Genomic DNA, 26,626 nt, shown 5'->3' on the forward strand with positions numbered 1-26,626 from the left:
TCCTTCACTGGAGGCATTCAAAACCCACCTGGACGCGTTCCTGTGTGACCTACTCTAGGTGGTCCTGCTCTGGCAGGGGGGTTGGACTAGCTGACCTTTCGAGGTCCCTTCCAACCCCTAACATTCTGTGAGGTAAGAAAGCAACTTACTTGTGGCTCCAGGGAAAGAGGTTTTCTCTATTCATCTATATTGTGCTAAACTCCCTAAGGGTGATAATTGTTATCAGTTCTCACCTAGCTGGGGTCAGCTACAGAGATGGTGACACTATGCAAATACACAGTAGCTGCAAGTAACTTCTCTCAGCAGATCCCAAGACCAATGAATGTTGATTACAGTGCTTACCTTTCCCTCCCTTCATAAGGCAGCCAGAACAGAAAGTAGAATGTTACTTAAGAGGGCAGACACCCTCAATACACTTCTTCACACTGCTTATTTATTTTACATTAATATTTATAGCAAAAACATATACTTTAGTTCAAAGCTAGTGCTTTTGCAAGGGTGGGGAAAAAAAAAAAAAGAGAAGTACTTCTCTTTGTCCCTCCTCTCACTCTAAAACATTCATGTCCGACAGTCATCTAAAACCAGCTGCAAAAGGCAGCGTTGGGCTTTCACTGTGCTGCTTCATGTCAGTGTTCACTGGCTGTTAGACTTTGAGTACTGAAGTCAGTCAAAAGTATGTCATCTACAGTCTTAAACATTTGTCATACAAAAACTAGGATGGGCCTGTAAAACAGAGAAGCACCGACAGAGAAAATGTTAAGACATTCAGTTTTCACAAACGCAAGTCAAGAATGGTATTCTTACTGCAGCCATCTTCATCACTGTGGTCCCCACAGTCATTGTCTCCATCACATTGCCACTGAGCAGGGATGCATGTACATTCACCAAAAGCGCTGACAGCACATGTAAAATGGTTACGGCCACAGGAGCATTCGGTGCTACTTGTAACACCTGTAAAGGAACAAACAAAGAAAAAAGATATTTTGAAGAGATCTGTCTATTTTAGGGTAAATGCATTAAATACAAAGTGACATCATGATTTTTCTCCATATACACACTATACGTACGAACACATATGCTACTGCAAAGGAAAACATTCACCCTTCTCGCACTGTTGAAATAGGAGATCGAGTACTATGCACATTTTCCTGGAACAGGGCTATTTGAAGGCAATAGTAAATAGCACCCTGTCAAAAAGAGACTTGGAAATCAGTTAGCTAAAAAATAACTCTGCACTAGTCACAAATTCAATGAATCCCAGGTATCAGAACACTCTTTATTTTACAAACTCAGTCTCCTCCTAGAGCACAGTGCTGCTGCTGCTCCACTTAGTTCTGACACCACAGCAGAAGGGATAGCAGAGATTCTACTTCAGAGATTTATCTGGGGTCTTCTCTAGACCCTGAACTTTCTAGATGCAAACCTTTTACATGTGACAGGTTTAGATATTTCAGTCCACATTGGAAAAAAAATTAAAATACATCCTTCTTTATCTGTAGAGATTAAACTGTGACATTATCCTGTGCATAACTGACATTTATAAAAGCAATAGAAAAGGATTTTCAACTCTACAAACTGATCAAAAGAAACTGTAGTCCAAATGTCAATATATAATCTAAGAACATCTTCTTCCAGCCTTGAAGTTAGTTTAAGGAGCTCCCAACCGTTTTCTCCCCTCTCCCAGCTACAAAACAACACTCCACACAACTCCTGACTCTCCTATGCAAATACAACTATTTATGATGTTATGACACACGTTCTCTTAATAAGTCTCTGCCTTGAGAGAGAACAGACATCAAGGGTTGAGGCTGGGCCAGCCACCAATGAATGACAGGCACTCTCTATTAACCTCTCTCCCCTCCCAAAAGGGAAAGGGAGAGAACACAAGGGAGAGACACTGACGGTTTGGAAAAGAAAACTAAAACAGCTTTAATGAAACAATAACAAGAAAAGAAAGGATAATAATAAAAACCCCACAAAATAATTAAATAGATACAAAACCAATACCGAACCCAACTCCCCCCACCCTGATGATGATACGTCACCGCTGACGCTGCAGGGCTGGCACTGGGGCAGTCCCAGGCTGGACTCGGCAGCAGACAGGAATGGGATGCAGGAACTGGACTCAGGCACTGGATTCAGGGATGCACGGATCAGTATCAGCGACAGAAAACCAGACAAGTCCTTCTCAGACGTCGGCCATCGAAGAAGAGATTGACCCTCATGATATCTCAGCTTTATACTGAATATGACATACAGGGGATGGAATACTCTGTTGGTCAGGTTTGGGTCACCTGTCCTGTTTGCTCCTCCCTGTAGTTGCGACCTTTTTCGTGCTTGCGACCCTTTTCACATCCAGCACCCCAACATGGAGTACAAGATTTAGCAGTGACCTTGGTCGCTATAAGAACAAGTATAAGCAAGGGCCTGTCTGCACACCATTCCTTAGTACGAGCTATAAACATCAGGCCTTATCACTGCTAGAAGCAGTTACTGTCTGGAAAAACAGGCTGCTGTTTCAGAAAATGCCGTTAGTTAGAGGAGACTTAACTGAAAAGTAAAATCAGTAAAACAGATTTAGTTCTGTTTTAGCCCAAACCAGGACAACAGGCTATAGCCCACTTCTCAAAAAGTAAAAGGTCATGCCTGAACTTCTGTCTGATGTTATCTAGACAATCTATATAATCAATATCACTGTTAAACAAATGATTATTCTATCAATCAACAACTCCCTCGGGCTAGTCTGTGACTGAATTCTTTTTGCATGGTTCCTTCTTTCTGCAATTCAAACAAACCTAAAGCTCTTAGATTAAACAATAGATCATAAGGAAAGAGTACAGAGAGGTACCTGCCCCAAGTAGTAGTTATATACATCCTGATCTCATTCAATCATTTTGCTCTCACTTGTTTCATCTAATGTATCTCTGATGAACCATCAGCTGCAGCATTGTAAGAAAAAAAAAAAAAAAACAACCCAGCTCCATAATTTCCTTATTTTCCATTCTGATTGAGAAAAGCAGTATCTGCAAGGTTTTATGCAACTATTCTGCCACTCTCTCAGCAGCAGAATTCCCTCCAGTGAAGACATCCACTTGTGCAAGTTCAGATAAGGTTTAGAAGGGATGCACTTCTCTCCTGAGGAACAATTCCACAATAAGTTTCTTCTGCAAGGGAACTGGCTGAGGTTTCTGCCAGCCTCTGCTGCCTGCTCCCAGCTGCTACACTGCAGGTTGCAAGGCCTTGCTACAGACTATTTTCCAAGCACCTCCACAAGCTGCAGAATTTGGCCAACCAAACTGGTTGTGGGATCTCCCTTCATAGACTGCCACGGTTATTCTTTCCCCCATCTCCACTACAAGTTATCTTTAAAAGGTTTAGTAGAAAACATACATCTCAAGGTATTACAGTATATGGTAGAGAAAGTGACCAACATCTGGTGTAACAACAGAGAGGCAGGAAGAACATATAGTGAATAAGGAACAGAAAGAAGGAAAGGCAAATGAAAGACAGCAGACTGGTCAGGTCCTCAGAGGACTTACCAGGTGTAGCCAGGGCAAAGGCTGACTCAAAAAGACAGCAAGTGGATGATGTAGAGTCAAAAGGCAAAAAAAGCAGCACAGACACCCCTAAGGAAAAGCAATGCATCATCTACGCAATATATCTAATTATTAGAAATAAACACAAGAAAATTCAGAAGAACTGCAAGCCTCCCCAAAAATGAAACTGGTTCCTTCAAACTGGCAGCACAGGAAATTCAGGACAAGCCACCTTTTGCTGTTGTCTACCACTATTTAGAGAGGCAAAATCACCTGTATATTGTATCCAAGGTAGCTGCTGTTTAATCACCTTCTCCAAAGCAATTTTTCTACCGTTATCCTGAACAGTACCTCAAAACAGTACCTTATGGCAGCTACTTTAAGCTCCAATACCCCTTCGTGTTGGAGGACACCAAAACAATCACCATCCTCATTATCCCTAGAAAAAGACAAATACAAAAGCACTAGTGATTGGCTCTATCTTGCCCAGGCTCCACCATATTTTAAGGGTAGCATCACCAACAGGAAAGGATCAAACATCAAGGCAACCAATCCTTAAACTAGGGGAATATATTTAATAATTTATTTCTGGATAAGCGCAAATGTGAGAGTTAGGGGGAAAAAAAAAAAAAAAAGCGAGTTACTTTAGCTCCTGAATAGCAGTGTGGAGGTACAGCTCTGCAAAAGCAGAGAAAGAATTAGTGCAGCTGTCCCAATCTGCAAACTGCAATTTAATCTGCTGTATTGTCAAACACACAGTTATCTTCAAAATATATATATATATATATACACGCACGCACACGCATTAAATCTGTTCTTCCCACCTCATTAAAGTCGCTATGTTCAATCACCTCTGGTTGGTGTTTTTACCATGCTATAGAAACTGCTGGAAGCTGAAGGATATGTTATGACTTAGATACCAACACTTTCTCTTACGTATCCGTAGTGCTATTATGCAATCATACTTTGCTTAACTAGTCCAAATTATGATCTTTGCGAATCTAATGCTTTGTGGTTTGTGACCTTTAAGGGTAACTAACCTTCTAGTCATTATAATGATGCATTTTATAAATGATGATTTACCCTAGTTTTACACTTGGACAAATAAAGCACATTATTGTGCATAGAGCACACTAATTCCAACCCACAAACAGTATCAGAAGAACCAATCCTAGATGACTAGTCTTTATCCAGTAAAAAGAACAGGTTGAATGAAACCTGGGACCTCCTGCAGACAGCAGGAATTTTCTCAATGATTTAAATGTGGTCTCCCATGACTATTTCCCAGTGCTCAGAGCTCCAATGACATTACCCTGTAACTGTATCTGTAACAGTAGAGGGCAAGGAAGGATAAAGAAGAGAAGCATGCTTTCTCCAACCCCCTCAAAGATAAATGGAAGTAGTACATCTGGTGCGAGAGGCCTCAATGGAATACTTACTCTTTCACGCCGAGCTCCCATTAAACATAGGGAGCATGTGACAGACGACTAACCAAGCGCGCACATAAACCTCCAGTGTCACGTTTCAAGCCAAGTTAGTCAAGGGTCCAGGAACAGGACGGAAATCAGCACTTGCTATTCAGGCAACTGGACCAACAATCAAAGCAGACATATCTACTTACACTCCTGCATATTCTTCTGGAGCAGGAACAATGAGAGGTACCTCTGGGCTTAGCCATGATAAATGTTTTCCCAAAACTTTTCATCACTCTGTAGGCTTGGACATTTTACCAACCCTTTATATTCAAAAATCATTTCACTTATACAGGAGGCAAAATCTCTACATATTTTAACAATGCAATACATACAAAACAATACACAAAATCTAAGCAGAGGCATTGCCAGGTGCTTAGCTGACATCACTCAACTTTCCTGGCCTCTCTTTGCTACTCTATCACTTGCCCATGGGTACTAGCAACCAAAAAAATCATCTTCACTGTCTGTAGTTTGGTTCCCTCCAGATGCAACAGCAGAAGGATCCAATATCCAAACAGTTTTCATAGCAAAGTATTATACAAACAGCCTCCAGATTTTAAAAACAGGAAGTCAGTCTAAACACAGACCTCATACTTAACATCTGCCATCACCTTAAATTTAGCATGGTATGCTCAGTTTATTCCGATTCCTTCCAAATACCCTCCCTATCTTCACATTTATCTGACAAATTAAATGTCTCCTGAGGGAGGGTGGGTTTTTTTCCCCTTGTTCTCACCCTTAAAAAGATGGTTAGGATCTTGGTAATTTTATGTCTCAAATTGGCAAAACAGTTACGTAATTTCTAGCTGAAAAGCAAAAGTCAATAATCATTCTGTTATTTCTGCACATCATTTTTCTTGGGGGGGGTGGGTGGGGGCGGGGGGGTGTGTGGGGGCAGGGTTGCTTAAACAATAAGTTGTTACTCCGCTTCCTCCTACCCCCCCTTTTTTTTCCCCTCCTTGGCAACTCTTCATTAGGGCAAATAACACAGCCCATAAATAAAAACCTAATATACACAGCTCCATTTTGCTGATGAGGTTGCTTGCAATCCTCAAAGCTATTGTGTAACAGCCCTGTATTTGCCGAAGATTCATAGAAACATGGATATTAAAAAGGAAGCTTAAGTAAATAGAATAATTACCAAACTGAACTCTATAGCCTTTGTTTTGTTAGGGACAGCAGATTTCTAGAGGAGAGTGAAAACACTATTTCTTTTAAGTCCTGATGGCATGCTTTTTTTCCAAAAGGAGCAATGCCAGTTCCACTCTCAGTAAAACCAATGACAGATGGCAGCTCTTACCACTATTTTGTAGCAATTCAACCTTCTACAGGCTGTTGTTTCAACATGGATCACACAACAGCACAGGTTGGAAGGGACCTTGAAAGATCACCTAGTCCAACCTTTTGTGGGAAAGCGAGCCTAGATGAGATTATCTAGCACCCTGTCCAGTTGCGTCTTGAAAACCTACAGTGACAGGGACTCTACCATATCCCTGGGGAGGTCATTCCAGTGAGTGATTGTTCTTACTGTAAAAACATTTCTTTCTTCTGTTGAGATGAACGTGTGCCTGTTCTTCAGGGTCCACCAGCTCTGTCACGCCCTCGCAGCACTCTAGCAATAGCAGGATTTTCTCACAGTCCCATAATACAGACGAAGTTTCCTCAAATGGATGTTGACCAATACTGCATGAACAACTGCAAAAGATCCTGCGATCTGTGGTCAACACCATGCTGCCTTTCCACATTTTCTTTCTTCCCAGCTACCAAGAACTGACTACATAAGAGACTCTTCTACCCCACACCACTGTGTTAATTGCATCTTTTCCCCTTCAGCCTAACACAGAAATTCTTACAGTTATTTTTTAAATTAGTAGTATTAAATTCACAGCCACCAGTTTGCTCGCACCATCCTGCAATTCTGCATGTAGCTGTAACAAAAAGTAGCATAGCTAACCATGGCTAAGTGTCCATTTAGTTCCTCTATACTGCAAGGAAAATAGCACCAACAGAACTAGAAAACCCAGAACTGTGAAAATATTTGGCATGATTTACAGTTGCAGACTGTTCAGTTCAGAATCAGAAGCCTCTGGAAAGAACAATCACTCTTTTGGTCCAGCACTGAGTAATAGATGGATCCGGTTTCCTTCCCCTCCACAGACAGGCACCTAACTCTGCATTTCACGGCCTACAGGAGACCTTTAATGGAAGGCAGTGATCTTTTACCAACTTTATTACTACAAGAGACCGTACCAGCTTTTATAATTTTACTTCTACCATATAAAAATCCTTGCCAGAGGACAGAAGGTATAAGTTGATACTGAACAGGTGTGAAAATACAGTACAAATATTTGACAGTTACAGTGACAAAGAGGAAAAAATCCAGGACTGTGTAGAACTGGAATATGAATAACGGAATTAAAGGGAAGATGAGAGAAAGTCAGTCCTAACAGCGACAGGCATAAGGCTGTGATTTTCAAAGAAATAAAGTGTGGAAGGGTATCACCAGAAGCATTTTTGAACAAATTTGGACTAAGCATCAGAATATTCAATAGATGCACTTCAATTCTTATTTCCGTATTTTAAGATCCCATGAGCATTTGATTGTTTATTCGGGGTTAAAATTAATGAATTCTGTAGCATAGCCTTTAATAGCTTCTTAACGCACCTGTTGTTAGAAGGCCTGTGTCAGATACCATTTTCTCTCTCTCTACTTCCAGGCCAGGCTTACTTTTGCATTCCCATTACATATACACCTTGATGAGGGCAGATCGTGGACAATTCAGATGGCCTTGAACAGAGTTCAGTTGACACATTTTTCCTTCTTCATCCAGCACTTCCCTGAGTGTTTCTACAGCAAAGTGGCTCAGCTTTCTTTGCTTGCCTATCTTGAGGGGAAAAAGACAATTTTTGATTCCTTTCTCTTACCCAAACAGCAGTTTCCACTGAAGGAAAGTACAGTTAATCCAGCTTTAGAAGAGCAATTTGCTGACCATTGTTTAAGCCCAGAGCTCTGCTGGCAGATACAGCAAACGCAACATTACAGCACAACAGCCTGATGTCAGAAGGGGCACCATGCACTGATAAAAGCCAACAGAGGTTTCTCCTTTTTTTTACTCCCATTATGGAAGCATCTGAAGCAGTCCTGACTGGGTACTCATGTGGTCTCCAAGTATTTGATGCCTGCCCAGAGTAAAATTAATATCACTAGGAAGAACAACACAAAAGATTTCAAAGCTTTAAAGTTTTAAGTTTTGTTTGAGGAAAAATGTGATAGTGGTAACGTTAAAAAAAAAAAAAAAAACAACACCAAAAAAACCCCACCAACAAAACACCACCTCACCAGAGAAGAGAGGTAAAAGATGTTACAGCTTTTTAGTAATTTAGTATTGTGCCTACTTCGGCAGTCTCTAAGCAAGGAAGAAAGTTTCCCAGCCTTAGAGGTTCCCCTCTCAATTTGCAAAAGCAGGGATACCTCAATCACTAACCAGCTGGTTCTCAATTAAACACATGACTGAACAAAGTTCTATCAAGCACACCCCCCTTCAGTTCTCATGTTAAACAGCACAACTATGCAAGTTAGACCTGAAAAATATTACACTTGATATGACCACAAGGAATAGGACGCATGAGGAAGAGAAATTCCACAGGGCTTCTGTTAATTGGGACCTAAACAAACTAAGGTGTGTGAAAGTGCAAACTGAGTTGGTGTATGGGGGACTGGGTGTATGCGTGAGGTAGCGCGAGACTGGAATAGAAGCCATATTTTCAGAAACCCCACATGGGTCAAGAGACACGTGGTCTTTAAAAACATGCTTGAGTCTCTGAGGCTCAATTCTGATTCCACAGAAGTAAAGACTACCAACCCTACTGAAAACCTCACCTTGCACCCAGGGCATAGGAACATATTTATAGAAACAACTACTGAAAGAAGAAATACTGAAGAAGGATTTGATTTGAATGTAAAAATACTCAAGTATCAAGAAACAATTGTTAGAGTTCTTTTTCCCAAATCCTTCAAGTCATAGACTAACACCTTGCAATAAACATCATGACTATAATCAAGGTCTCTAGATAACTCATCCTACCTCTATCCATATCTTCTATACTGTTTGACAAAATTACTTATTCCCCTCTAGAAGTGGAGATACTGATATTACATCAGCACAGTGTATTAAGATGTAATGTTTCATGTGTGCTTCTACATATCCAGAGTCTTGGATATGTAGAACAGAAGGTGCACCTTGGAACACAAGGTGCAGCTGAAGGGAGAGTATTATTGCCATGAAATCCTAGTCAAAAACTAATTCAGATTGTCTGGGCTACAAGCACATACAGATCAAAAAAATCAGCTGAAGAACCGTAAACAAAAGAAAATGAGAAATAGCAGCAAGCCAAACTGCAGGGGGTGGACACGGCTTGGAGGTATACGGATCAGCATTAGATCCAGTCCCATTAAATAACTTCATTAATGAGCTGGATGAGAGAATAAGTATCATGTTAAAGGAGCCTGCAAATAATACCAAAATAGGAAGTATTCTTCTACAAACACCACAGAAGTAAAAAGAAATAATATAGAAGGGACCTTAGAAGATGAGAATTATGGGCAGGACATTAAGATTAAATCTTTAAAAAACAATTTTTCAAAAAAAGCTAGTGCATCTGGTGGAAAATAATTTGAAAAAGATACTCAAATGAAAAGAAAAATCTGGGATGCAGCAATGCCTGGAGAAATCAAGGAGCAATAATAAAAGAGAAGCTACCCATTGATTTGTGTTATGACACAACATGGCAGCCAAAAAACTACTTTAGGCTAAATATGCATAACTCTCACATCATGGAGGAAGAAACTTTCTCCCCGTGCAGAACTGGGGGTATAAGATTGAGTTCCGCAGCATGAGGGCTGCTATCCTATTGAGGCTGATATAGGGAAACTAAACAACATATTCTAGCCACAGCAACAAGATATTTATCAAAGGTGTGTTGAGGCACACTGTTCCCTCAAGACTTCAAAGAGATTCTGTTTGAAGCCTGAACCAACGTGGCTTCCCCCACCCCTGGTGATTATTTAGTTCTTGAAATCAGACAAAAAGTAACTATTAGGAATCCTGTGCATTTTTTTTTTTTTTTTTAAAATAGGACTTTCACAATCCCGTTTTCTGAGCATCCCCTCAGTTGTTTATGGAAATAGCTCATGGTGGACAACTCATGAAGTCCCAGTATAGGAACAGGAACCTTTCATCCACCAAAGCATATTAAACACATCAAAATCTCAGCCCAAAGTCCCCATCCAAAGGCAGGCAAGAAGTATCAGGTTTCCAAGCAACTCAGGAATTCTATCAGGCAAGGCCAGACAGGAGAAAGTCGCATCTGAGTGACTTTTCCCCCCAGCCCTCTCTTCAGATTCCTATGCAGCTCTTTCCTGGTAACACCAGGACTACTCTGTAAGAATCTGGTAAAGCATCTCGACTCTAGTTTCCAGATGTTTTGGCTGAAACATGACCATACTGTGATGTTTTCTATTTGCTATTAAATGGCAAATGTCCCACTTTCCCTAACTACAAGGTTTCCTCTATCAGTTGCAGCTGTGACAAGAGTCAAAAATGCAGGTTTTGTTCTGTGGCTCCACATGCCTGCCCATCACTGCTGCCATCCAAGAAACCAAGCATCATATCAGCCTTGTATCAGCCTGCTTCAGGTGTCATGTCCAACGTCAATAGAAATAGACATTCTTTAGAAAGGGCTTCGAGCCTTTCAAAAGACCACAATTCAAGACAATGGTTGTCCCATTCTTCTCTCTACAAGCGTGTTCAAAAACATCAGATAGTGGGAGCATCTGGTTTCACCTTCAGATTCTTGATAAAGCAAAGACCACAGAAACTCATGAGCTGCAGTATACCATCTCTGACATTCTGCTTCTCACATCCAAGGTCCTTACTGAATGAGATTCGGCCTCCTAAATCCTTTTAACCCATTCATTTACTTTTACTCTGTGGACTAATTCATGTTTCCTACATAAAAACTTGATTTCCAAGGAGTATTATGCTTCCCACCTTGTGAAATCTTCCTCCTGTTACTGTTAAAAGCATCCTTTCAGCCTCGATATTTCAGTATCTGTAGATTTCCTCTCTTGGGCAGAGAGCATTTCATCCATATTTTACTATAAGTGCAGAGTGATACCTGAAGGACACCTTCAAGAAACATGCTTTACTGATTTTAGCCTGGAGCGGCACTTCCTTATGTAGCTGCAAGCTCCTGTGCAACTGCATGTTAATAGAGAACTACAACAAAGGTAGTTCACAGCACAAAATCACTTGTCATGCAGGACCATTCCACTCAAGCACATTAAACAGAAATTAAATACCACTCAGAAATGGACAGAAAAATAAAAGGTTGCTACTGCATAACATCTTTCAGAAATATCATTATCTGCTCTAGAACAGTGAGAGGATGTTTAGCTGGTCTACCAAGGCCTGGCAGGCAGAACTATGTGACTCAACCCCTTTCAGAATACACACACCCAAGGACAAACACTTTAAAATACTACCGTAAGCCTACATCATGCTTTGCAAGAATTGGTCACCTCAGCAACATGAGACAACTTTCCAGTTATTTCACTGTATTTTCTTTTTAAACCACACACTAACAACCTCTATCCTTTCTGTCCCATAAGGGCTGTGAACAATTTACTGCTCATCTATCATGAATCATACAGTACAGTAGACACTAAAATTGAGAAAACAATGGCACAACAGCAGAAATGTTACCAGGACACCTTCACAATACCAGACAATTGCTAAGTGTCAGCTAGAGAAGCAACCTGCTATTTTAAAGAGATAGTCCATAGGACAAAGGTACTTCTGACGTATTTCACCTATTCTAGTCACCAAAGAGGTTCACTGGCATGACTGCTCTTGACAATGAAGTTCACTAAGCAGTGAGAAATCCTTCTACTATACCAAAGTTCATGGAGATAATCTACAGACATTGATCAGGACTAGCGAAACACTCGAGTTTGTTCTCCCAGTTAAAGGACAGAAAATGTTGGTATTTTAAGTTCCACAAGCTTTTACATTACCTCATAGACAGATTAATTTCTCTCATCCTTCTCTTCTGCAAAAAAAATTAAAATGAGGAAACAACGGGAAAGAGGCACAGAGACATAAAAGAGCCACTGGCATTTGTTGGAGAATACAAGGGATGGTTCAAAAGAAATACCTAAGCAGCTTTGATCCATATGCATCTTAAAGGATATTTCTGTGATAGAAGTTGATGTATAAATTTGGGGCAGCTATGAGATCCATATTGATATTTTTAAAATCTTGGACAACCAAAGTGCACCTACTCCCCTGAAGGCAAAGCACCACTTTAATCAAATGCTGTCACTTAGAGCCTTCAGAAGAAAGAATTTGGGCAAAGCAGGCTCTCACCAAGTCCCTAGGAAGAGAGCTCTGCTCTTGCTGCTACAGTGTTTTGTGAAAGGTTTGCTTCAATTGCTGCTGTCCCTCAAGCATACCCTAGATCTACTTGAGTCAGCTTTAAACTAGCTAACTTGAGTTTTGCTGGCAGTAGATCACAAAAGCACAGAGCTGCAATCCACCTGAAAAAAGTTACCAAAAGCAGCAAATACTTGAAGCAATTGTCCTACAGTGAGCCTTACATTACCTCAGCTACAGGAGCACCCAAGGTTTACTACAGTCACAGCAAGGATACGGTCTGAAGAATCAGAACTTCAGAGTTATCTTAGAAATTCTAAAGCTTTGCAGTCCTCCCCCTTCACTGAATGGAGATGAATGCAAGCAGCCTACACGCCTTGGCATCTGTCGCTCATAACAGCAATATGAGAAAACAAAGGTTTAATTTGCATCTATGCATTCCTCCTTCTTCTACTTCACTTCCCTTAGTTTAAGTAACCCAAGTACTAGTTTTTAAGGCAAACAAACTGCCAGTACTTTTCCAACGCTCATTCTATTTCTGCTGCTGTTCCTGTCATGTCCTCTTCCAAGCTGCAAGCGTCTTTGCGATTTCACTGAACCCCTTGCTTAACAGCTGAGAAAGACATAGCTGTCATCTCACTGTGCATGAACTTGACCTGACTCGAAACAAGCAAAGAAAAACACACACAGTTTTCAGTTTCATACAGGAGAGCTATACATCTCCCTGGCTGCATATACCCTTCACCATAATTGCCTCCAACTCTAGCAGATGCTACTGAAGAACCAGTTACAGGTCACAACATTAAGGAAAACTGAAATTAATGCCAATTTATTTTAATCAACTGTCTGTAAACTGCACCTGTTTAATTGCAGCTTTACAAGAAGCTAAGCTTGGAGTGGGGGGGTGGGGGGAAAGGAAAATGGAGTGGTCAAAAGAGGACAGCTAAAAGGAGAAAGAACTACTGTCACCTTTGCTTGAAAAGTAATGCTCAGAGACTTTAGGGAACCAAGAAAAACTAAAAGGGGTATTTTTTGATCTGGGTTTCAAGGATTAAAGCCTGGTAAACGTTCTCAGGAAAATTCAGAACGCAAAGGATCCTATCCAGCCACCTCCTTACCACAGATTCCCTAACAAATTGGCTCTTTCTCTTCAGATTCAGAAGTTTCTTGAGCTTTTAGCTTCCTCCCACACCACCCATGATCTTTGTTAATTGCTGCATCAGTGCTCATCCTGTGCTCTCTAGATTTATAAAACATCCACGACCTTGCTCACAACAAATTCAGAAGCCATTTTTGACCTGGCCTTCAAGGTTTCACCCTGCATTGGCTCTCTGAAATACTGTAACGGGTTTGTGTGGCAAGGGTTTGGTAGCAGGTGGGGTTACAGAGGTGGCTTCTGTGAGAAGCTGCTAGAAGCTTCCTCTATGTCTGACAGAGCCTATGCCAGCCGGCTCCAAGATGGACCTGCTGCTGGCCAAGGCCAAGCCAATCAGCAACAGTGGTAGTGCCTCTGTGATAACATATTTAAGAAAGGGAAAAAAGTTACCCTGCACAGTAGCAATTGCAGCCAGAGAGAGAATACGTGACAGAAAGAACTCTGCAGACAGCAAGGTCAGTGAAGAAGGATGGAAAGGAGATGCTCCAGGTGCCAGAGCAGCAATTCCCCTGCAGCCTGTGGTAAAGACATGGTGAGGCAGGCTGTCCCCCTGCAGCCCATGGAGGTTAACAGTGGAAGAGATATCCACCTGCAGCCCAAGGAGGACCCCACGCCAGAGCAGGTAGATGCCCAAAGAAGGATGTGACCCTGTGGGAAGCGTGTGCTGGAGCAGGCTCCTGGCAGGACCTGTGGAGACAGAGGAGCCCACATTGGCTTGTTTTGCTGGCAGGACTTGTGACTCTGTGAGGCACCCACGCTGGAGCAGTCTGTTACTGAAGGACTGCACCCCATGAAGGAGACCCACGTTGGAGCAGTTAGTGAAAAACTGTAGCTCGTGAGAAGGACTCATGTTGGAGAAATTCATGGAGGACTGTCTCCTGTGAGAGGAACCCCACATTGGAGCAGGGTAAGAGTGTGGAGTCCTGCCCCTGAGGAGGAAGGAGCTGCAGAAATAACGTGTGATGAACTCACAGCAACCCCCATTCCCTCTGCCTCTTGAGGGGAGGAGGTAGAGAAATCAGGAATAAAGCCTGGGAAAGAAGGGAGGGGTGGGGGTAAGGTCTTTTAAGATTTGGTTTTATTTCTCATTACTCTTCTCTGATTTGATCGGTAATAAATTATGTTTTTCCCCAAGTTGAGTCTGTTTTGCCTGTGACAGTAATTGGTGATTGATCTTCATATCCTTATCTCAACCCATAAGCCTTAGGTTATATTTTCTCTCTGAGCTGAGGAGGGGGAGTGATAGAGTAGCTTTGGTGGGCACCTGGCATTCAGCCAGGGTTAACCCACCACAAATACATTAAGTTTGTCCCACAGGAAATTATCAGCCAGTCTCTTTCATCTTTCAGATGCTCCAGGCACTGGACTACCGAAGGGCAGAATGTCCTTACAGCAACATATGCCCAACTTTTCTCCAAAACTAGAACCCAGAACATTCTTTTGTTCATTTAACCTACTCAAGACAAAAGCCAAGTTCCTCTGTCTTGATCAGTCCCAGAACACAAAGTCATACACTTCTTTTCAGGAGATAAAAATGCAAGTGTTGTGAAGTCCTCCTTTTCAGGGAACTTAATGTTCTAGCTGGACTGCAGTTGTCCAAGCACATAGTGCAAGGAGATGAGTTCTGCCTCAAAAAAAGCCCATTTTGGCTTTTGTGGGCTGCAGTCAGATTCTTCCCATCATTATGGCACAAAACAGAAAAGGCCAGGTTCCTGGGCAAGAGAGACTGTTCTCTTACAGGGTCATTTTAAGGAGTTTATTTTGGTCTTCTATAAAGAGGCCATCATGTTAGCAGTAGAGCATCTGAGCTTTGTAGCTTTCCAGCTCTCTGCCACACAAGAGACTGGGAAGCCAACCACAACAGCTCTGCTTAGCAGAGTTCTCCAGGGAAGGGATAGAATACACAGTGTGGTTTTGTGGCAATAAGGAGACAGAAGCTCATTTTTGCAATCCCACAGGCAGGAGGACTTCAAAAGCACAAACCACAAGATAAATGGAGCTATCTTGGGACAAAGAAAGTTGTTCTGTGTGTCGTTTTCTAAAAAATAACCCCACACATGACATTATGTTGCCCTCAGAGAATGAGCAGCAGGGGCAATTATTAACTGGCCAGACTGAGCTGGAAGAACAGGGTTGGACCTGGCAAAGAGAGATGTACCACACAACCACAGAGACATTATAGCAACTGTGCTGCCTACCAGAGAACTGGATTAACTTAAAAGTAAAACCCAAACTTTTACCAGTAACATTTATATATATATATATATACACACACAGATACATACACACACATGTGCACTCAAAAACACAAACTTAACACAAATGCGTTTTATGGGATAAGTTCTTTCCAACAGAATTTCCACAGAAAAACAGGAATTTCAGTGATTGGAGTTATTGAAGGGCAGCTATGCTGTACATCAGTCCCTATTCAGCCCACCCACATTTGTTTGCTTTCTAGGCAGCTCACAAAGCACCAACCTACACCTCCCACAGCACCTGGATTTCAGATTCTTTTATAACACTTAGAAAGTGGTCACAAAACTCTTTCTCTGCAAATGTAAGTCTTATGTACTGTCTCTACAAACCTGCAAGCCTAACAGTTCATTCACACTCATACCCCAGAAAGACTAACTGCAATAGTGAAAAGCACCAGAGGATCCCTTACAGCCAATTTCATGCTGTTCATACAGTGTTTCATCTTCACCTTCAGCAACAGCACTGAGGCAGAGGGAGGAAAATGCACAAAAAGAAAAATGGCCTAATTGTGGAACCATGTCTTTGTCAGTATGTGTGTGGCCTCCACTACTACAGCATCATAGTGCCATTTTCTAGTAATGAACAATTTCAACACCTCTTAAAAGCTGGGAAGTATTATCTTCAATTCAGAAGCAAAAAATGGAAGCCCAACAGCACAGATCTGTGAGTATTTGGGTGCCAAAGTCATTTAAAATTAGTGGAAAATTAGACATTTAACACATTTGGCTGAAGAGATTTAGACCTGACTCTCGGTATAACAAAGTATTCATACTTCCCACCGCAGGCACTCTTCATGCTTGGAAACCTGAGCCCTAAGTGATTTCCCAAAGAGCTTGTGGCCAAATTGAGAAATTAACACAGATCCTACCCAGTTTCTTAACCAGGGCACCACTTGCCCCGTCCTACCTACGTCCTTACCCCAGAGAGCTCCTTAAAACAAACTTGCAGGAAATCAAAGTCATTACTGCACAAACATAGAAGGATTTACACATGCTGCTTGGGAAGTCAAAATAACATCTCCTGCTCCACTTCACCAGTCTGCTCCCCTATGCTCCCTGACCCAAATTAAGTCGGATCCAAGTCCAGCTTCCCTAAAAAAAGGTCAGAGCCAGGCACCTGAGACCCTCCTGGAGGTTCCCAAGTTCCTATATTAGCCTTACAATTATTAAAAGGCCAACATTAAAGGAAGTCCAGCCCTGAGGCCACTGTTGATCTAATAAACACTGGAATTAGATTTCTTCTCAGCGAAGAGGCTGCCCGCCTGATGGCACAAAGCCAACATTTAAATGCTACTGTTGCTCAGAGCCCTAAATTAGTTTTGGATCTGGGGAGTTTGCCTTGAGCTACAGCCAAAAGAAACATAGGAACTGGAAGAAAATTTGTTAAATGTTAACAGAACTGCAGGAAAGGACTACAGCAGGGCTAGTAGGTGGCAGGGAGGAAGGAGGGGAAGCCACAAACAGAAGAAAGAGAAACAAGAAGCAAGACATGGGAAGTGAGCAGCAAGTAAGATTGTTGTGCTGAAGTGACTCCCCCATCCAACCGCCCACTTAGTTGCATGAACAGCAAGCTTTTTAGGTCCCACTTGCTTATAGGTTTGGGTTTTTTTGCAACTACCCTCCTCTCTCCACATTCAAAATACAGACTAAGAATCTGAGGAAACACTGTTATTCCTGACACCTTGGCTATGTCAATGTTGAGCTACGATCAAACTTGACTCTCATCCTTGGTCAGCTAAGAGCAGACAGATATTTCCAGTCTCCCTGGCTGGGATCTCGACAGATCCCATGTTCTTGGAGGGAGTGGTACACAGCTGCCTGCAGGAGCAGCTCCTGCAGCAGGATCTGTTTTCATGAAGAGGATGCAGTGAGAATGGAGTAAGATCCTGTCTGTTCATGCTGTTCTCCATTTTACTGATGAATTGTAGGGACTTAGCATAATGCCCTTCTTCCCTTGAATACTCACTTAACTTAATATATCTATGCAGAGAGAGTTTAAAGATACTCCCATTTTGACTTCCCCCCCCCGCCTCTTTTCCCCCTAGAAAGGAGCTGAGCACAAAGACCCCCCCATTTGATAGTTGCTTCCTGTGAAGCCAACCTACATTGGTAGCTTCTGATGGAAGTGAGCAGAGATAGAATCATAGAATCATGGAACAGTTTTGGTTGGACCTTCAAGATCATCGAGTCCAACCTTTGTCCTAGCTCTGCCAACACCACTAAACCATGTCCCTAAGTACAACATCTACCCCTCTCCTGAAGACCTCCAGGGATGCCGACTCCACCGCCTCCCTGGGCAGGTTGTTCCAACGCCTGACAACCCCTTCAGTCAAGAAATTCTTCCTAATATCCATCCTGAACCTCCCCTGGTACAGCCTGAGGCCGTCTCCCCTTGTTCTATCGCTTGTTACTAGGGAAAATACACTGACCCCCACCTCACCACCACTTCCTTTCAGGTAGTTGTAGAGAGCGATAAGGTCTCCCCTCAGCCTTCTCTTCTCCAGGCTAAACACCCCCAGACCCCTCAGCCACTCCTCATAGGAGACGTGCTCCAAATCCTTTACTAGCTTGGTAGCCCGCCTCTGTACCCTCTCCAGCACCTCAGTGTCCTTCTTGTAGAGAGGGGCCCAAAACTGGACACAGTACTCGAGGTGCGGCCTCACCAAAGCCCAGTACAGAGGAATGATCACCTCCCTGCTCCTGCTGACACTATTCCTGATACAGGCCAGGATGCCATTGGCTTTCTTGGCCACCTGGGCACACTGCTGGCTCATGCTCAGCCGGCTGTCAGCCAACACTCTCAGGTCCCTTCTCTGCCTGGCAGCTCTCCAGCCACTCCTCCCCAAGCCTGTAGCGCCGCTGGGGGTTGTTGTGGCCAAAGCACAGGACCCGGCACTTGGCCTTATTGAAACTCATGGAACTGGCCTTGGCCCAGCGATCCAGCCTATCTAGACCCCTCTGTGGAGCTTCCCTACCCTCAAGCAGATTCGACACTTCCACCCAGCTTGGCATCAACTGCAAACTTACTAAGGGTGCACTCCATCCCCTCGTCCAAATCATTGACAAAGATGTTAAACAGGAGTGGCCCCAGTACCGAGCCCTGGGGGACACCGCTCATGACTGGATTTAACTCCATTGACCACAACTCTCTGAACTCAGCCATCCAACCAGTTTTTCACCCAGCAAAGCACACGCCCATCCGAGTCAAGAGCAGTCAATTTCTCTAGCAGAACGCTGTGGGAAACAGTGTCAAATGCCTTACTAAAGTCAAGGTAGATGACAACCACAGCCTTTCCCTCATCCAACAAGCGGGTCACCCTGTCATAGAAGGAGATCAGGTTTGTTAGACAGGACCTGCCCTTCATAAACTCATGCTGACTGGGCCTGATCACCTGGTTGTCCTGCATGTGCTGCACAATGGAACTCAGGATGATCTGCCCCATCAGCTTCCCTGGCACTGAAGTCAAACTGACAGGCCTGTAATTTCCCGGATCATCCTTCCATCCCTTCTTACATATGGATGTCACAGCATTCTCCTCAAGAAACTAGCTGCAGATGGCTTGGATGGGTGTACTCTTCGCTGGGTAAAAAACTGGCTGGACAGCCAGTCCAAAGAGTGGTGGTGAACAGAGTTCAATCCAGTTGGTGGCCGGACAAAAGTGGTGTTCCCCAGGGCTCATTACTGGGGCCAGTTCTGTTTAATATCTTCATCAAGGATCTGAACGAGGGGATCGAGTGTATCCTCAGTAAGTTTGCAGATGACACAAAGTTCAGCAGGAGAGTTGATTTGCTCGAGGGTAGGAAGGCTCTATACAGGGATCTAGACAGGCTGGATCAATGGGCCAAGGCCAACTGTATGAGGTTCAACAAGGCCAAGTGCTGTGTCCTGCACTTGGGTCACAACCCTGTGAAATGCTACAGGCTTGGGGAAGAGTGGCTGGAAAGCTGCCCAGCAGAAAAGGACTTGGGGGATGCTGGCTGACAGCCAGCTGAACATGAGCCAGCAGTGTGCCCAGCTGGCCAAGAAGGCCAAGCGCACCCTGGCCTCTTTCAGAAATCGTGTGTTCAGCAGGAGTAGGGAAGTGATCATCCCCCTGTACCTGTACTCGGCACTGGTGAGGCTGCACCTTGAATACTGCATTCAGTTTGGGGCCCCTCACTACAAGAAAGACATTGAGGTGCTGGAGCATGTCTAGAGAAGGGCAACGAAGCTGGTGAAGGGTCTAGAAAACAGTTCTTGTAAGGAGCGGCTGATGGAACTGTGTTGTTCAGCCTGGAGAAGAGGAGGCTGAGGGGAGACCTTATTGCTCTCTACAACTACCTGAAAGGAGGTTGTAGCCAGGTGGGTGTCAGTCTCTTCTCCCAAGTAACACACAAGAGGAAATAGCCTCAAGTTGTGCCAGGGGAGGTTCAGATTGGGTATTAGGAAAAATTTCTTCACCAAAAGGGTTGTCAAGCATTGGAATAGGCTGCCCAGGGAAGGGGGTGGTTGAGACACCATCCCCAGAGGTGTTTAAAAGACATGGTGCTGAGGGACATGGTTTAGTGCTGGACTTGGTAGTGCTACATTAACGGCTGGACTCAATGATCTTAAGGGTTTTTTCCAACCTAAACAATTCTATGATTCTATGAATTAGAAGGAACAAGGAGCTTTAGATAGCAAAAAGCAATCTGTCACCTTCCCAGGGCCCACAAAGGACCTTTGCTTGCTTCAACTGTATCTCCACCCTTTCCACCTCTCTACAGAAACATTTCTAAGCCAGTGGGCACACACAGGGTGCTGTAGAAAAGGATAAAACAACTGGAGAGCATACTCACAAGAAATCTTACGTGCCATTCTTTACTGTGTCACACTTGCAAGCTGAACATCACTGGGGGGCAAAAGTGTTCCCCCCGCCCCAACCTCCTTGCACTGCAACACAGAGACCCCTTTCAAAGCTTTAGTCTATTTTAATAAACCATCTGTGCTTCTTGACAGAAGCAGCAAGCTACAAATACAGTTTTAAACAAGCAAGAGAATGAGCAGAGGGCATTCAACCATGTCCTGACACTAAATCAGCTGAGGTAAAAAAAAACGGATTAAAGAAAACCAGAAGTATCACAAAATGGAATTTTTCCCCACACATTTGAAATTAAGCCAATATATAATAAAAATCAGAGTTTTCACTCATAGAAAGGGGTCTCTAAGCATCTTGAAATTCCATCGCATCACTGCTGAGATAACGTATGTCCAATTTGTCCATCCACTTTCAATCTCCACATCAGTCCCCAAGTTCAGCTGAACTACAGCTTTGTTCTCACAATACATTACTACATTCTTTTAAATACTTCCTTGTTTTTTTATGTTATATCCTCCACAGGAGTATTCATGTTTCTACCAAGTTCGTTTGCAACAACCCCCAATGAGCCTGTGAAGAGACCTGTACAGTTGCACAGATTTTTTTCCTATTGTCACATTCAGGATTGCACAGAAGGAGATAGATATGGACAAGGGCTGCTACATTCTACAAAACTATTAAAATACAGCCAACAACATTTGTGTAAATCCCAATATAAGCTCTCCATGAACAAAATATCCCTAAACCTTATTTTCATTGTTCAGACACTTGTCTTTCACAGGATACAGCCTGTTTACAGGTCTTCTGCAGTGCACAGAACTCCTTTCCCAAATGACAGAAGTCCCATCTCACACAAACATGTAAATACAGACTGAGCAACTCTGACTCCAGTGAGCATCACCCTCCCCCATAAGCCTTGTAAAGGGTTAAGGCCCAGTTCTCACATGCTGGTAGGCTGACAGCTTTATGTCTGTAATGTCTATGTGGGTTTCAGACTCTCCCTTTAATCAGATTCCATTCCAATTAATCAGTGGGTTTCTTTATAAGAAAAAAAAATAATAATAATAAAAACCAGCAAGCACTCTATTCAGCCCAATTCAATCTGTCCAGCCAAATCTCATGACCAGCTGGAATGCCCCTTTCCTAGCCTGCCCAGCAGGATGCCCAAGAATGGCGTGTGAACGTTTCTCTCTGCTCCTGCTCCAGCGTTAAAATGAACAATAGTCCCTGCCAGTATCATTCTTCAGCAATTCATCTCTTCCTGTCGCCAGACTCTTTCGTTCCTTCTTGCCCCTTCCACCTTTTTTGTATGAAACACAACAGCAGATCGTCAGCAATATAATAAAATAAAATTGTATTTACTTGGGAGATTTGGAGGAAGGGGCAAGAAGGTGGCTGTGGAGAGGAACAGCCCCCGCCCTCCTCCTGCAATGAAGACAGAGAAGGGGAGCATTCTCAGGCCCCAGCTGACCTGCTCCACTCCACGCCTGGTTTCCCTGTTGCAAGGAGCATCAAATTTGCCAGGGGGGCTGTAGCAGGGACAGGGCCCTTTTCTTCTGGAGGATATTGGAACTGTAATTACAGAGAAGCAGTTTCCGGGGGGAAATTAACATGGAACTCAACTCATGTTCCCTGTGTTTTTCATGTGCAGACCTGTGGCCTTTACTCGACTTTCTCATTCACTGGGGAATGCACCAAAAGAGGCTGAAAGAGGCTGCAAGCGCAGTGTTACAAAAGACTTGGATCTTCTCTTCCTGTAGGAGCAGAAACAAGAGGGAAATGCTATGGGACGACTCCGAGGAAAAAAAAATGTTATAGTATATGCATATATATATATATATACACACATACACACACACGCATATATATTCCCCAACAGAGCGGGAAATGTCAGTGTAAAGAGATACGACACCACTGAATGGTCCATGAAGAACAGGTTAAGCAGAAGCAGCAGTAAATAGCATGCCAAGAGAGACACTGTGACTGCCCAACACCAGCTCTCTCTCCATTGTAGGGAAATGAGGGACCAGGTCTAGTGCTACAGAACCTGATAGATTTTAGTAAATTTACTTTTACAGGTGTGAAATTAAAAGGGTTGCTTCCTGGTATGCAGAACTGAGCAACAGCCTGGCAAAGACAGTATCTTATACAGCATGATTCAGAAGAAAATAAATCCAGCTGCTATTGATTACACAGGACATTTAAAATCTATTATAAGCAAGTTTAAACAAGCTTTAATGAAATCCCAGAATTCACCTGCACAGCTTTTAACAGGCCCCTTTTGCACTTTATGACACTACACAATCCCCACATTACTTGCAGCATAAAGTCCTGAACTGAATGTAAAATTATTATATGGTATTAATCACCATAACAGTCAAGCAGTCCATAAACAGATTCACTTGTCTTCACATCTTACTGCTGTGAACGGTTTCATCAGCTCCATTTTACAGATCTCAGACAGCCAGAGTCCTAAGCCAGAAACCTCTGTTCCTAGGTGTCCAACATGAAAAGCCAAGGAATGGTTTGCAGAAGTGTTGGATGTTCATAAAACACAACAGAAGGAAATGGGAACACCACAGGTGGTACAAAAGCTAAACACTGTGCCAAACGGATTAGCCTCAGGCCTCTCAAACTTGCAAGTCCCTTTTTTCTAAGAAAAAGGACAAGCAACAGAAACTTAGGTACTTTTCTGACACAAAGACACAAGTTGTTTTGTGAGTGAGCCCCTGCAGAGAAGTGAGACTTGGGAGCAAGAGGGACAGGCTAGCCGTAGGAAAAGAGAGCACAAGGCAGAGTGTCCTATCTCATACCTCCAACACAGAACCCTCCTTCCACCTGCCCACATTCCCTCATCCCTTTTCTTTCTCTTAACAAGCTTCTCTACTTGCATAACTCAATTCTCTTCTGCTACTCTTTCCTCCTAAACTTTTATCTCCCCCTCCCGCTGCCACCCCGAAAAATGCCCAGAAATTCAAACCTGATCCAAATCTCTATTCCCCTTGGGTACATATACCCAAGTTTAAGCCAGGTGCAAGCCGATTGCAAAGAGCAGCTAAATTATCCAGATGGAAAAGAGCTAGCAAAAAGTTAACCCTTAAAAATTATCTGGAAGAACCTGAACAGGCAGACAGGTTGTATCATTCAGTATTTGGCATCCCACGGCTTCATTGTTTTTGTGCACCTGCTTTACAGTCTTGTGGGACAACAGGTTCAGCTCCATATGAGATTCCATGTTATTTCTCGCATTGCAACACAATCTTCAATACTGCATCATATCACATAGAAATAGCCTACTGTAGCTGCCTTCTCTTCCTCCTCATCGCCTGTAGGCCAGCAAAGGAGCTCCTAGCCCAGAGGGCAGCCTCTCAGGAGGCATTATCTAGACTCGGTTCCTCTGCAGCCCTTTGCTTGGGGGGATAATCGGAGCAGAGCTCCTCTTCAATTCAAGCCTGCCACTGGATAGTTAACGTCCATCACGGAGAGAGTCAAAAAGGCTTTTCCTGACATGCTTTTTAGCTCCTACTCAGCAAATACAAGTACCAAATTTCAAATATTACAACTCTACCATGCATGGGTGAATTTCAGAGTAACTGAAGAATCTTTTAAGCCCCTTCTGCTTTTTCTGTATTTAACAAACTCAAGCTTTTCTGTACTATGGCAACATTTTGAACATGGGGGGAAAAAAACCCACTAAAATAAGCGCATTTTCTCTCTATCTTTATTCTCCAAACTCACTGAAGTTTCACAGACAGTTTTAAGCAGAAACTCTTCTCTCTCTCCAAATTTCAGCCTGGAAAATTAGAAATTGGTCAAAGTTTAATCAGCTGAAAAGAAACAGGAAAAACAGCTAGGGATTGGGGTAGACTTGGCCCCTGTGGCACCACTCCTTTCCCACACATCATCCTCCTTCTGTTCCAGAGGTATCAGCAACCTTCTCTTGAATTTCTAATTCGCTAACACAGTCAAGCTGAACTCAAAGCAACTGTTCTCAGCTTGCACTTTATTTAAAGACTTTGGCTTCCATTCCAGTTCTCAGGAGGAACTAATCCCAAAATCTTGTCTGGTTTTCCAGCGGTATTAGTTGGTCTTACTAAAGTTGTTCTCTCTCCCCACCAACCTCACTTGCTTTGCTTGTAGCTGTGATGCTCTAAGGCTAGAATGCCTCTACCAATATTACATGATGAATAATATAAGATGCCAGTGAGGATAAGGATGCTTGAAAATCTCCATAAAGACAGTTATGTACATTCTTTTGACTCATATCAGTATTTGGCATATTAGTAACTTCTTCCTACAAAGGACTCTTATTCCGCCCTCATCTCCAAATGAGAGGCAAGGATGTCCCTTATTCAAAAGCACTGCCTATATCCATGCCAAGAACTTTACTGTGAGCTTTACCACAGCACAGCAGTCTTGCCTTCCCTCATCCTCTGTATTCTCTTACACACCAACACAGAGTAAGCCTTTACTTACTAAACTCGGCCGATCACTTGGAGACTGGATTCAATGTGGAAGTTTAGCTGCAATTTAACAGACTGGAAATGGAAGATGAGCCAGGCCTTGGCCAGAGAGTTCAGGAAGTCCAGTGTCCATATGTGCAGCCCCTAGTTACACTCACCGTAAGGCATCTGTGGAACTATGATCTTCGAGCAAGAGTACTCCCTACTCTAGGAGAATACTGCCATCAGTAAGAATCTCCTGCCCAAATTTAATTTCTGACACGGTAAATCTGGAACAAGGATTATGCTTCTGGCATCATTCCTACTATAACAAAAGCATCAGGTCTAAGATGACATTTTAATCTTTAATACACAGCAAATAATGCATGCAACACAGCTTCATCAATGTCAGAATTTAGCCCCAAACTGTGGGCATGCCAAGCTTGCTGCCAGCCCTGCAGGAACAGACAGTAATGTTTAAAGGTGGCCTGGTTACTTTTTCCCTCATAATGCTATGGAGAAGTGGGCTCATATGACCTCCTCTTGACAGAATCAAGAAGTTTCGTGCTGTTTAGATATCTCCACCACAGCTTTAGAAATGGGGGACAGAACCAGCACACAGATATGAGCTTACCCAACTATCCCAAGACTACAGTAATGGGCTCAAGGGACTCCCAAGGCAAAAATCTATCAGACAGTCAAGTTTGCTTTAGAGAGACATCGCTTCTCTGATTTCTTCCACATCTGGAGCTGGGACTCAGATCAAATAAACTAGAAATTGAGAGATCATTCACACGTAGTAGAGGGAACATGAAGTCAAGCACAAAAACTTACAGAACAATTAAGCAGAAATAAGTTAAACATACTTAGCACAAAAAAAGCTTGTGCTTTCAGCCTACATCAACACTTTGGATGAAACCACCCAGAAGGAGCTTGTCAGCTAATGTCTCCTGCTAAAAGAAAAACAAAAAGGAGACTGGCTGAGCCCAAACCATTATGTGTTGTCTACCCAAATCTCTCTCCTCACTCAGAGCCAACACTGATGCCCCCCAAATCCTCTCTAGCTTTAGCATGGATGCCGAATGCTGACAAAGGCTCACTTTAGAAGCCTGGACCACAGAAGCCAGAGATAAATCCCTCCACCCACCTCTATTTTCATCTCCCTTGCATATACAAATTTTATTTCCCCCTCCCACCTCTCAAACCCATCTCGCCCTTCTCCGTTCAAAAGTGATTAAGGAAAATCTGTAGAAATATTTGCCCAAAGCTGGAGCCTGTTGCTGGGCCCAGCTGTATTGTTGGTAGGAATACACACAGCAAACTTGCACTGTGAGGAGCCCTGCGGGACTCCAGGCACTTCAGGGAGGCTTTGTGAGTCCAGCTCTGCATGCACTAGCCAGACTATTGTGAAAGGGAAACAGAAAAACTGTTACAAACCCCTATGCTCCCCCACTCCCATCTCCCCCCCCCCCCCCCCAAGTGCCCCCCCTT

The 26,626-nt window shown here is 43.1% G+C and overlaps 1 protein-coding gene across 1 annotated transcript in view; it reads right to left on the reverse strand.

Moving 5' to 3' along the window:
• Positions 1-26,626, reverse strand: part of LRP4 (LDL receptor related protein 4) — a 90,746-nt gene that overhangs the window by 45,883 nt on the left and 18,237 nt on the right. The window contains exon 2 of the mRNA XM_086462997.1: positions 805-951. Coding sequence (XP_086319123.1) covers positions 805-951 — 147 coding nt within the window. The remainder of the gene's footprint in view (positions 1-804; positions 952-26,626) is intronic.

This window comes from Leptosomus discolor, chromosome 3 (assembly GCF_034619465.1).
Source record: "Leptosomus discolor isolate bLepDis1 chromosome 3, bLepDis1.hap2, whole genome shotgun sequence".
Lineage (NCBI taxonomy): Eukaryota > Metazoa > Chordata > Aves > Leptosomiformes > Leptosomidae > Leptosomus > Leptosomus discolor.